Source organism: Auxenochlorella protothecoides, assembly GCF_000733215.1.
Source record: "Auxenochlorella protothecoides strain 0710 unplaced genomic scaffold scaffold14, whole genome shotgun sequence".
Classification (NCBI taxonomy): domain Eukaryota; kingdom Viridiplantae; phylum Chlorophyta; class Trebouxiophyceae; order Chlorellales; family Chlorellaceae; genus Auxenochlorella; species Auxenochlorella protothecoides.
In genome coordinates, this window is record NW_011934251.1 from 1,508 (window position 1) to 13,745 (window position 12,238).

At 64.3% G+C, this 12,238-nt stretch overlaps 4 protein-coding genes across 4 annotated transcripts in view; 1 reads left to right on the plus strand and 3 right to left on the minus strand.

Annotated features, from left to right (window-relative positions):
• Nucleotides 1–1,636: 1,636 nt before the first annotated feature.
• F751_1412 (Zinc finger CCHC domain-containing protein 8) lies at nt 1,637–4,014 on the minus strand (the record flags this gene model as incomplete). The annotated part of the gene is made up of 5 exons (XM_011400392.1): nt 1,637–2,879; nt 3,021–3,277; nt 3,482–3,640; nt 3,762–3,831; nt 3,920–4,014. 5 exons carry the CDS (start codon nt 4,012–4,014, stop codon nt 1,637–1,639), a joined length of 1,824 nt encoding a protein of 607 aa, XP_011398694.1.
• A 3,953-nt stretch (nt 4,015–7,967) lies between these two features.
• F751_1413 (putative protein-S-isoprenylcysteine O-methyltransferase) lies at nt 7,968–8,887 on the plus strand (the record flags this gene model as incomplete). Its single annotated transcript, XM_011400393.1, has 4 exons — nt 7,968–8,046; nt 8,202–8,362; nt 8,474–8,656; nt 8,768–8,887. The coding sequence occupies 4 exons, from the start codon at nt 7,968–7,970 to the stop codon at nt 8,885–8,887; spliced, it is 543 nt and encodes a 180-aa protein (XP_011398695.1).
• A 397-nt stretch (nt 8,888–9,284) lies between these two features.
• F751_1414 (hypothetical protein) lies at nt 9,285–10,385 on the minus strand (the record flags this gene model as incomplete). The annotated part of the gene is made up of 5 exons (XM_011400394.1): nt 9,285–9,349; nt 9,484–9,585; nt 9,743–9,867; nt 10,008–10,085; nt 10,183–10,385. The coding sequence occupies 5 exons, from the start codon at nt 10,383–10,385 to the stop codon at nt 9,285–9,287; spliced, it is 573 nt and encodes a 190-aa protein (XP_011398696.1).
• A 393-nt stretch (nt 10,386–10,778) lies between these two features.
• F751_1415 (Nucleosome-remodeling factor subunit BPTF) overlaps nt 10,779–12,238 on the minus strand; it is a gene marked incomplete at both ends in the record, with an annotated part of 7,063 nt that continues 5,603 nt past the window's right edge. Inside the window, 2 exons of the mRNA XM_011400395.1 lie at nt 10,779–11,618; nt 11,868–12,166. Of these exons, the coding sequence (XP_011398697.1) occupies nt 10,779–11,618; nt 11,868–12,166 (1,139 nt within the window). The remainder of the gene's footprint in view (nt 11,619–11,867; nt 12,167–12,238) is intronic.

Consider the following 12,238-nt stretch of genomic DNA (forward strand, 5'->3'; position numbering starts at 1 on the left):
CTTCCCCCCCCCCCCCCCCCCCTTCCAACAGTCATGCAGCACATCATCCAGGTCCTCACCACATCATCCGTCACGGGGTCGCGGAAGATGCCGTGGGTGTCCTTCTTCTGCACGCGAGACAGGATCTTCTCCAGCGCCTCCCTGCGCGGCACGCCGTCGCCAACCTCGCCGCCCGCGCCCCGCGCCGGCCCGCTGCCCGCGGTGTCGGCGCCGTCGCCGGCCTCGCCGTGCGGGCCGGTGGCAGTGGGCCCGCCCCTGGACGCCGCGCCGAGGGCGGCCACGGAGTCGGCGGGCGAGGCGCCGCCGCCGCCCAGCCCGCTGCTGGTGGCCGCCGAGGCGGCGGCCATGGTGCTCCGCAGGTTGAACGTGCGCAGCGGCTCCAGCGAGCCGGGGGTCCCCGCCAGGGCCACGGAGCCGACAGCAAAGTCGTCATCGTCATCGTCGTCGCTGCGCGGCAGGGGGGGTGATGGGTTTGGTACACGACTGAGCTGCTGGGCAGGGACCATGGAGATGAGAGGGGTCATCATGTTTGACTTGATCCTGCACCCACCGACCACTTCCATCCCTCTCCGCACCCCCACCTGCCGTGGCGCTTGCGGGAGCGGGACCCCGGCGGGCGGCCCCTGCGCGGCCGGGGCTGCGGCGCGGTCGCCGGCTCGGCCTCCAGGCCGGCACTGGCCGGCTTGGCGACGGTGAAGCGGACGATGGGGAGGGAGCTGGGTGCCCGCTGGATGGGGCCTGCGGGGCTGGGGAATGCGGCGGGGGTGGCGGGCGAGGCGGATGCGTTCAGCGCCCGCGCCCTCGCCGCCGACGCCGCCTGCTGCTGCGGCCTGACCGAGGCCGTGCCCGGTCGCGGTGAGGGCCGGGAGGGCCCGGGCCCCAGGGCCGACGGCGTGTGCAGACCATGTGTGCTGAGCTTGATCCGCTTGGGGGTGGGCTGGCCGGGGGAGGGGCGGTGGTCGGGGGGGCGTGGGCCGGTCAGGCGGGACGGCTTCGGCTTGGGCCGAGGCTGCTGCACGGGCGTGTGGGCCGGGCCGGTCCCCGGCACCTTGATCTTGAAGCGGAACCCGGGGGTGCTGCCTGCCGTGCCCGGGGAGGGGCTGACGTCGTCCGTTGGTCGCGGCGTGGCCTCGTTTGCCGGCTGGGGGTCCACCCCAGGGGTGGGCCCGGGGCTCGACCCATGCGCAAGCGGATCTAGCGGGGGCTGGGTGGGTGGGCGAGGGGTTGTGGAACCTTCGGGAGCCTTGCCAAGGGTGATCTTGAACTTGAAGGCACCTGACATTGGCCCTGCCCCGGGTCAGCGCATGGTCGCAGGAAGATCCAGCGAGGCATATCTCGACGCTGTGCGTGGAGGGTGCGCGCGGGGAGGGAGGGGTGTCGCCCTCTTTCCACAGCCATTCCCTGGCCCGGCGCGCGGGAACGCTTCCGGGAGGTTTCCGCGGGAAAGAGGAGCTGGAGATTCACACTGCAGCAGTTCCTCAAATGTCTGTACTGAAGCTGGAAACTCCAGAGGATGCAATAAGGTCTGCAATGCTCCTGTCCCCAGGCCCTGCCCTGCCCCGGCCTTGCTCAGAGCACCTATGCAGGGGACTGCACAGACATTACCATGCATCTACAGGTGCACAGCCACCATGCCTCATTGATACCCACCCGGCCAGGCAGCCATGGGGTATGTTGTGGGATAGTAGGCCTGCGCAGGACCGGGGTCTGGGGGCAGTGGCGGGAGGCCCTGCATGTTCGCTGCCGGTGCGTACTGCTGGGGCAGGGGCGGATATGGCGCTGGGGGCGCCTGGTACGCCGACGCTGGCTGCTGACTCACATCCCCACCCGGCCCCGCATATGTCTGCGCCGGCGCCCACCCCTGCTCCTGGCTCCCATGCCAATGAAGCGAGGGGTGGGGGGGGTGGCTGAGCATGGGGCCGGCGTGCCCACCAGACATGGAGCCGGCATGCATGCCGTTGCCGGGCGGCCCTGGTGCGGCATACGCGCCGCCGACGGGCCCCGGCGGCACGGGGTAGCTGCTGGATCCGGGACCTGTGTGCGCACTCTGCATGGGGGGCGGGTGCTGGGCCCATTCCTGCCCGACGTACTGCCAGCCGCTGGGTCCGTACCGCCAGGTTCCCTGGTCTGGTGGAGGCGTGCTCGCAGCTGGCCCCCGTTCCGGCATCCAGGAAGGAAGGGGCGGCTGCGTCGGGTTTCCTACAGCCGGGGCCGCACAGTCAGTGCCGCCCTCCCAAGCGCGGGCAGTCCCGGGGCTGACGCGGCCCGGGGTCCCCGTCCGCACTGCGACCCCGGCGCGGCCACATGAGGCATGCGCCACCTGTGACCGGGCGGCGGGCCGCCATCGCTCGGGGTCTGCGCCCTCCGGGATGGGGGCGTTGACCCCAGGGAAAGCCGGCACCTGCAGGGACAGAGCTGCGGCGGGCGCGGGCGCCCCATCGCTCGGGGTCGCCAGGGGGATGAAGTCGTCGCCCTCGGCTCCAGGGCGCTGCAGATTACCTGGCACAGGTGACTGGCTGCGAGTCCCGCCTGCAGGGCTGCTGCGGAGCGCGTCGCCGTTGCACTCAAGCCCGCTCCCCCCTTCAGTCATGCCGTCGCCAGTCGGACCCAGCGCCCCCGACCCTGGATCGTATGCCGGCGGCAGGCCCAGCACCCGCATGCGATGCAGCCAGGGGGGCGGGTCCAGCGCGGACAGGCCCAGCACCCCTCGCAGCTCCGCCGACAGCTGCCCCGGCTGGGCCTCGGGAAACTCCTTGGCCAGGCCAGACTCTTTGCTCGGGCCTGCCGCGCCAGGGCCGCCGCCGGTGCCCCTGCTCTCGGGGGCCCCGGGCAGGAAGTAGCGCCGGGGAGCGGCGCTGTAGCTCCCCGCGCTTGAGGACCTGGCGGGGTATGTGGGGAGCAGCGGTGGTTTTTGCATCAGCGGGGCTTGCAGGTGCAGCGTCAGAGCCTGCAAGGACCCCACAAATTGGAGACCCTGCACACGGTGGCCGCCCCCTCCCTCCTCCCATTGCGCACCCCACCTGGCCTCCCGAGCCGCCTGGACGGCATCGGCATCCATGGGGTGCCAGCACTGCTTCAGGGTGTGGGAGTAGCTGCCGCAGTTGAAGCAGCGCGGTGCGGTGGGGGCCTCGACCGGCGCGGCGGGAGGCACGGCCCCCTCGTCCCCGCGGGCGCCGTCCTGTGCGCCACCCAGTGCTGCGGCAGACCGCTTCTGCCCCGCCAGGCGCAGGGGCCGGCCGGGCGCCCTGTCGTACGCGGGCACCGCCCCGTCTGCGCTCTGGAAGAGAAAGGCAGCACGGTGCGCAATGGAATTGATGCGTGGCGTTTGTGGGACAGCCAGCACAGGAGCAGGGTTATTTCAAGGTGTCAACTGGGGTGCACAACCATGGCGTGGCGCCACCGAGGCGGCATCATTCAGTCAGCGCGGGGGGGGGGGGGGGCCGCCTCGCTGCGCCCCTCCCCCACCCTACCCAGCATGTACCTTCTCGTACTGGATGTTGAACCACAGGGTGTCGACCCCTCGCCGTGCGGGGTCTGCCGGGACATCCTCCACCGCCGGCAGCTGGTCGGCGTCCCTGGGAGCCACCAGCCCCGGGTCGACGGTTAGGGTGCCGGACGTGGTGTCGGGAGGGACGTAGTCCTGGGTGGGGGTTGGAAAGGGCCCGGGCTCGACAGCATGCGCGCGGCCAGTGCTCCTGCGTGGCCCCTCCATTTGAGCAGGGGATCCCCTTTCACCAGACTCAGCCCACGCGGGAACACACCTCGAGGTAGGTGTCCCGGTGCCATCTGGCCCACTCTTTCAGCAGAGCATCCAGCTTCGTCCTGCTGTCACTGCAATCACCGGTAATGGAGGGGGTTGTGGACCAAATCGGTGCACAACCACTGTGCAGAGCACCGACACGCGGCACTGCCCTCATACCTGGGCAGGTTTTGGAAGGTCACAGTGAGTCGTGCAGGTGGGGCAGCGCCCTTTTCGGCATACGATCGACGGGGCCGACGCTCTATCTCCGCCATCCCCGCTCCGGCTTGGGGTGGCAGATGTGGCGACGACGCGGCCTTCTACCCGATCAGGACATTGTGTTGACTCCAGTTCTCAATATAATTAGAACATGTATACTAGTTGGGTATGCTGCTGGCGCTGGGGTGATCGTTCGACATGTCGGAGGGGAGGGGAGGGGGACGGCACTGCTGCCATACTCCACTTTGTCCCCACCCCCCGGAGTTTTAACCCAAACTGCACAGCAATTCCTAGGGAACTGCCGGCGATGGGACCGGCTGCATCAGTGCTTCCATGGCCGTCAGCCATCTACGGATCACTGATATGCACTATTCACCCCACCAGTGGAGCTAGAAAGTGGCAGGACATTTTTTGCATCAGATGAGAAAGGGAAGGTGTTAAGTCTGCTGCTGAGGCACTGGCGCATCTGTGCGATGGGGAGCCTATAAAGGAGCCCTGCATACCCGATGACCCCGCCCGCATGACACACCGCCCATCTCCCTTGGCCAGAATCACACCACAGACCACCAGCTGTCTCCACGCCAAACAACACCCCGCGGTATGCTGGGCAACTCACCCTGTCACTGCTGCTGAATGGGAGGGTGTTGCCCCCTGGTCCCCACAGTTGGAGATAACCCCCGCCCATGGCAAAGCACGCTAGCCTCCGCTGCGGGATGGGAAGGACATTGTTTGGGTCAGAGGCACGATTGTATGGTCAGGCGGCAGGTATGAGTTTCGCCCATCAACCTCCCCCCACTCATCTTTGACTTACTTTCTTGGTAGATTCAAAGTTGCTCCTTCGATGTTGCTCCTCCGATGTTGCTCCTCCGATGTTTGTACTGGGAGTAGGCAGGGGTGCGTTAGGAAGGGTGTGGCAACAGACTAGCAACCTTGCGAGCAGGGGATGGACAGTGCTGACCCGTCATGCGCCCACGTACATCGCAGACCATAGCCAGCTGCCACACCAACACGGGCGACTCACCCGTTCATTATGTTCCGCTGCGGCCAATCAAGGAGAGGGTACGGAAGCAGGATGACACCATCGTCGATCATCGACTGCAAGGCGACGAGATCGGCAGGGGTCGACCCGTCACGAGCGACCAGATCCGAAGGGGGGCGATTCGGAGTCCTGCAAAGTAGGACGAGTACTCGAGGGCTGAAGATCTCGATGGACACCCCACTGGGCAACGGAAGACATGGATATCAGCTACTATGCTATGCAGGGACACTCCAGCACTGCCCATCTGTAATTCAGATGTGCAAGGGCCAATACCACTCACACCACTGCATTTACCTGCCCCATGGATGCAAGAGGTGTTGCGCTGGAAGGGCGTTCCTCCGCATTGCCACTCACGGCGCGCTTCACGCGCCGTCTGGTTTGTCGTGGCTGAGCTGCTTGTCCAACCTCGCTGCATGGGTGAAAGGCAAATGAAAAGGATGGGCTACACATCCCAGTCAATGTCCGTTTGGCTGTTACTCGTTCATTTGCCTACATGTCGAGGTGTAGTCATAGGGATCCTATGACTGAAATCTGCCTTCTGTCTTAAGAATTACCCCCCACCCACCCATACACACGCACACGCACATACACACCTCCCCTGCCCAGCCAGGCGAGCCAAACGCACCTGGGTGGATTTGCAATGGTAGCCTGTACCAGCCGAGCTGTCTGTATGGCACGCTCTACCGCGTCCAGCCGCGTTTCCATGCCAGGGAAATGCATGTAGCGCGTCACGTGCCTGATTTTCGGCAGGCGTGGTGGGCACCCACACGCTTGGCATCGGGCAACTGCCAGACTTCGGCTGCAGTCTCGTGACGTCCCCCCTCCTGAGGATGGAGGGGGTGCAGTAACGGCCTCAGAAATCCCACGCAGGGAATAGGTCTGCAGCTCTCACCCTATCACACATGAAGGCGATCTCCAAATCAAACACACACCGCTTTCGACAACAAAAATGTTCCAGGAACCACGTCACACTCACGGAGGACCGGGGGGCTTGGACGTGTTGGGAAGGTGGGCGAGGATTGGCGAAGATGTCGACGATCGAGCGAGAGATCAAACGCCACGCTCAACCCTGTCGAACAGAGTGGAGAGGTTGTGGTGGTGACCTTCACTACTGCTGCAGGAGTGATAAAGATCCGGGCAATCTGATGGTGGGTTGCCGTCTGCCGGGACCTCGCTGATGGAGCAGCTCGAGACGGACCCCCCCGAACGACGTAGCCTCTTGGGAATGCTCCGGTTCGTCCACCGGGGCACCCGGGACTCACCAAGACATTACAGATGGTTGGGATGGCGGCAAAGAGTGTGCGCGTGGGACACTGTGAGGTATGGGCTTCGGGCATGAGTGCGACCGGAGGAGGGCGCACGGACAGCGCTGGGTCGACACTGTTGCCAAAAGTGGGGTCTTTTTAGTATGACATGGCACTCGGGGGGTACCGATGATAAATCGGTGCAAAGTCGGCCAGAATCTCGCCTTTATTCCAGGTGAATCCATAGTGGAAAGTAGGGGGTCGAGGTTCGCACATCCGACTCGTTTTCACAACCGTGCTGCGCCTGCGGAGACGAGAGAATCTGAACCCAAACCCATCAGATCTTGTCACCGTAGGCGTCTTCCGGGCAGCAGACCACCCCCTACCGGACCCCTTTACGCGTAGGCTTGTACCCTATTCGACACCGTGGTCGCAGCATTAGAAATCTCTCCCTGTTACCAAAAAAGCTCACATAGCCATGCAGATCGCACAATTGGCAGCCCGTGGCCTCCCCGCCCTGCGGACCAACGTCCTTGTGCGTGCAGCGCCCCACAGTGAGTGGATCTGGGGCCTGCCCACCGTCCAGACAATCCTGGCTCCTTGGCACGGGATATCAGGAAGCGCGTGCAGCCTGCCGGTGCCTGTTTGACGTTCAAGTGAAACCTTTCCCGCCAAACACTGCCTGCAGGCCCCAAAACCTTCCGGCGTGCCGATGTCAGGACATACGCTGGCCGTCCCGCGCGCAAACAGGTGGACTTTGACACATTCCTGGCGGACACAGCCGACAAATTCGAGAAGGTGGGGTGCCATGTGTCTGAGCTAGGGTTGGATGGTACAGCACACGGCAGGGCAGATGAGGTCTCAGCTGTCGCTCGGGCATGCATCCCATGCAGGCACAGAACAAGCCAGCCATCATTGGATATGGTGTGGGAGGTAAGTAAATGTTCAAAGTAGAGCTTCATTCTATGACTTGATTGAAATGTGGCTCCTCTTCCCACTGTCATCAGTTTCGACCAGCCCCTCCAGCGGGAATTTCCTCATACCCCTCAAACCGATCACAGCGTTCGTCGCGGTCTGGTTTGCGGAGTGGCTGATCCACCTTCCACTGTTCAACGTGGTATGCACAGGAGTGGTGGGTTCACGGTGCATGTTGCCTACATGTTTTCTATGCATGTATGTGTGGATGCATCAATGGCTTACCAGTGATCCAACACCCCCCCCCCCCCTACAGCTGCTTGGCTTCCCGATTCAATTCCTGGGGCTGGTAAGAACACTCCCATTTACGTCTGGGAGGAGGTGTTTGGGATGCCGAGAGATGAATCATGTAAATTTACACAGGCATGGCTGATCCGCCCACCCCATGCTCAATGCAGGCTTCTCTTCCTTACCTGTACATCAAGTATGTTCAGGAGGGACAGGACTACATCAGTGATGCTGAAGAAGTCGTCAAGAAAATCACGAAGCAGCTGCCGGGACTGGACAAGTGACCCTGCCGTGACGATGTTTCGTGAGCGACGTTGTGACGTCGCATGCCGAGCTGAGTGCTGATCGTCGACACACGCGGTCGAGACCCTTCAATCCTGAGATTTGTCGCTCCCTGAGATTTTATGTCTGCGCCTGCCTGACATTTGAAACATACCCCGGGAAAAATGTCAGCGATGCACTCGTAGCTGAGAGGATGGATAAATAGGTGCCACCCAACCGATGTGCTCTCGCTCGGGGGCCGATGACCCCACTCGTCCTGTTTGCGCTCGCCCTCTGTATTTTCCACGGATCGGAGTTCGCTCTGACATTCTATTACAACCGTGAGCACATCTCACGACGATGTGGGTCGAGCACCCCGCATTGGAGCGTTCGGTGTGCATGAACGCCTGCAGCTCTGCTCATGCCATCAGTGCTGGAAAGTGATAGAGTTGCACGTAGGGTCCCTACATCAGATACCCCCCCCTCCCCGTTTCAGCATGGCTCTTGAGCTGGCCCTACTGCATTGCCATGGGCGCATCCCTGGTCGAGGATGGCCTGGAGAGGACCCTCATGCCATCGCTGAAGACAGGCACGCTGACCACCCGGCTAGGCCTCCTCATGATCGTGGCGGGGGAGGCCCTCCGCAAGACTGGCATGGTGAGGGTCCTAGCTGCTGCTCCTGCACAGGAGAGATGATCTGAAAGGGCGGGTTGCATGCCTGCGCACCCTGACCGACCAGCCCTTTCACCCTCTTGAAATATGCGGCAGGTTACGGCGACGCACAACTTCACGCACGCCATTGCCAGCCAGAGGACTGAGAGGCACCGCCTCGTCACCCACGGCGTGTACGGATACATGAGGCACCCTGGCTATGCGGGGTGGGCCCTGTGGGCCATCGGCACCCAGGTCCTGCTGGCAAACCTCGTATGCACTCCAGCATTCCTGGTCGTGGTGGGTGACTGAAGGGGGGAGGGCATCAGGAGGGGGCCGTCGCTCACGCCTCAACGATGCTTCCCTCATCCTAAACCCAAGCCCTGCCGGCCTCTCCCCATCCCGGCCCAGGTGTGGCGATTCTTCAGGTCCCGAGTCGAGTACGAAGACGCGCTTCTGCTGTCCTTCTTCGGGCAGCAGTTCCATGAGTACAAGGCCTCGGTGCCCAGTGGCATCCTGGGCATCCCCTGAACTTGACCCCTGTTGGTGGCACAGGAACTGAAGGGCCGGCGTCCAGGATGCATTTTGTGGTCCATCACCGAGATGATGTTAGGGCCCAACCTACCCCTGCATCAACTGTTTTTGTACCCGGGGGCTAGTGCTCAACTTGGACGAATCGGGGTGTTGACAAGGCCGGAATTGGGCAGCCCTCAGTGGAAAGGCAGGTGAGAAGGAGTGCACCAGGGGCAGCAGAGAGTGCTGACGAGCCACGAGGGGGGGAGGGGGGCAGGATACAGCTCGCAGCGGGGGTAGCAGGAGGGCGCATGGGGGCTGGGCACGACTCGGCCAAAACAATGTGATGACTCATTCTTTCTTTCTTCGCAAAACCAAAATGCATCAAGAGGAAAGTGCAGCGCAGAGGCGGGCCCTACACCTCGGTGAAGTCCTTGGCATACTCCTGCCACGTCTGGCTGTCTGGCCGGTGCGCCGCGCCTGCTGGGGGTGGGGGCAGCCGCGAGCGTGAGGGCATGGCACGAGGGGGGGCGTGATCGGCTGACCCCTTGATTGGACGAGGCTTTTCCCTCCCCTCGCCACCCGCTCCACCACGACCGCCCCTTGGCCCTCACCTGGTCTTCGGAACCTGAAGACCTTGGACAGGAGCGACTCCTCCTTCTCCTCCACCGCCACCTGGGGTGCGGGAGCCGGCCGCTCATCCAACTCCAGCACACCTATGGCGCACAGGCGGCGGAAGCTGGGGGCTTTGGTCCATGCTCGGCTGATGCGCGATGACCCCGCATGGATCTTGGAAAAGTGAACTATCGTGCACTGCGAGCGAGTACCGCCCACGGGCCCGCGAGCTTCCCAGTCCAGCAGTAAGCCACCCACCTGGTGCCATCCTCTGCTGCAGCTCCTCGGCGAATCTGAGGAAGTCGGCAAATGCCTGGCCCACGTCCTGTGTCTGGACCTTGTCCCGTGCAGGTAACGAGGGGAAGACGGGCGTGTCGGAGAGCCTGCATGGGTCGAAAGCGAATCCCGTCAGCGATGTTGTCCACTTCGCCACCGGGGGTGGACCACTGGGTTAGGGACGCAGAGTGTGGGGTGACCCAGCACAAACATGGTCGCACACAGAGGGCTAGACTCTGCATCCCACCGTAGTCCGAGGTCAAGTGTCGGGGCGGCATCGCCGTAGGCGGTGACCTCCTGCTGCTGCTCATCGGTTACCGGTGGCCTGCCCGGGGGGGTCGCGAGAGGTTATGTTGATGCGTCAGCCAGCCTCAGGTTTGCCATCGAGGCCCCGTCCCAGCACCCCTGTACCTCTCCCTCACCTTCCAGGACAGTTCATGAGCCGTTTATGGAGTTTCACGCAGCGCTTCACGGGTTGGCCGGACTCGGGGTGGGGCTCGGTGTGGCACTCGAGCTGGGTGAGGAAGGTCCAGGAGCACCCCGCGGCGGGTGAGGCATTCCGGCACAGCTGCGCCGTGGGTCTATCCCACCAGGGCGTCCATGTGCGGGAGCTGGACTCCTCCATGTCCCAGGGCTCGACAGCAGGGCTTCCGATAGTGTCACGGATTCGGCGTGAATCGGCCCCCTTGTCCTGAGGCTGTATTCCGCGGGTCTCAAAGCTCCTGGGTGCCTCGGTACATCTAGAAAGGTGTGGGGTTGCATCTGGGGATGACTCACGGCTCGTGTGTCAGCAAGAAATCCACGAGGGCGGGAGAGTTCGAGGAGCCACTTCGAAGCCTGGATTCTGAGGCACCGCGCCACACGAGATCCGCCCGGGACTTCCGTTTATCACCCATCATTCTGCATTCTATCGCACAGGGTGTCAAGTTACTGAAACAGCGATTGTCAGGGCAAGTCCTCAGTCTCAATGGACAAGAGCGATCAGAGGGTACCGTATACTTCTGCGCCACCATGTGTATCAGGCGACATTGATGGGCGTGCTGCACGCCGCAAACCCGGGCAGGACGTCACCGAGGGGCAGCATGGCGCCACCCCCCGCAGCGGGGGTAGTCGCCCCCGTGAGGGGCGTGGCGGAATGCACCCGCTGCCGCTCCCTCTCCTCTGCAAGTTCGGCCGGCGACGCCGGCACCGGGGCAGTCGGGGCTGGCACCGTCTCGCAGGCCGGCCGCGGGCCCGCAGCAGGTGCCAGCGGCGTCCCCGTTGCCACCGTCAGCGGCACCCGGCCCTCGTCCTCCAAGCCCAGTAGGGCACGCGTGGGGTCCTTGGCGCTGCCGACACCCCCTCGCACCGCCTCCCTAGGACCCGGCTGATCCTCTCCCCCAACCCCCTCCACCGCGGCCTGCACCAGCTCAGCCACGACGGCGGCCACCTCTCGCGCGACGTGCTCACCCTCCACCGCAGCCACGATGCCGGCCAGCACCGCCGCCACCGTGTGCACGGCCGGATCGGGGCGAGCGTGCAACGTGTGGTGGGCGGCGGGGGCGGCGGTGCCCGGCAGCGTCTTCCACAGCACCTCCGTCCCGGGGAACACCAGGATGTGCAGCTGGTGGCGGTACAGGCGCAGCGCCTCCTCCGGCATGTGTGCCATGCCAAAGCCGTGCTGCCATGTTAGCACCGTCTCATGCGCGGCGGGCAGCACCAGGCGGTGCACCCCCGCATCCGCCAGGAAAGCGCAGAAGGCGTCCACCAGCACACGGGCGTGGCCCTGGCGCCGCGCCGCGAAGCGTGTGGCGATCAGCGGCAGCTCCGCCGCGCCGGGGCCAAGCACGCGCACGATGGCCGACACCACAGGCTTGCCCTTTTTTGGTGGGGGTGGGGGGGCGAGGTGAGCGGTGGGTGGCTGCGGTGAGGCGGGAGTCGTGGCTCACCCACCTGATTGACTGGAGTCGATGCCGACGGCAACCCAGAGGATGAAGTCTGGCCTATGCCTCCCAGCAGGCCCCACTTCTCAGCTCCCTCCCACTCCCCTACCCAGCCACATCGACCTCTCGACCTGCATTCCACAATCCCCCCCCCCACCCCTTCACACACATACGCTCTTGATCACCTTGTGCCGGAGGAGCAGTGTGTGCATGCCTTTATAGTCCCACTCACGGTGGCTGCGTGCATGCAGCATGAGCGGCAGCAGGTCCGCCCCCGTGACCATGTCCACGATGGGGTCAAAGGACTCCTGCAGCACCTCCTGCGCGGCGCGCAGGGCCCAAGCGCTGGCTACGCGGCCGTCCTTCCCTCGCAGCACCTGCCAGCTGTGCTGCGGGTGCCCCGGGATGTCCACCACGCCCTCCTCCACCCGGGCGCGCAGGCGGGCATGGATGGCGCTGCACTCCCCGCTGCAAAACCACTCGCCTGCAAGGGGAGGAGGGGGGGGGTGGGAGGGAGGGGGGGGTGGGGAGGGAGTGGGGGGGGTTGGGGAGGGAA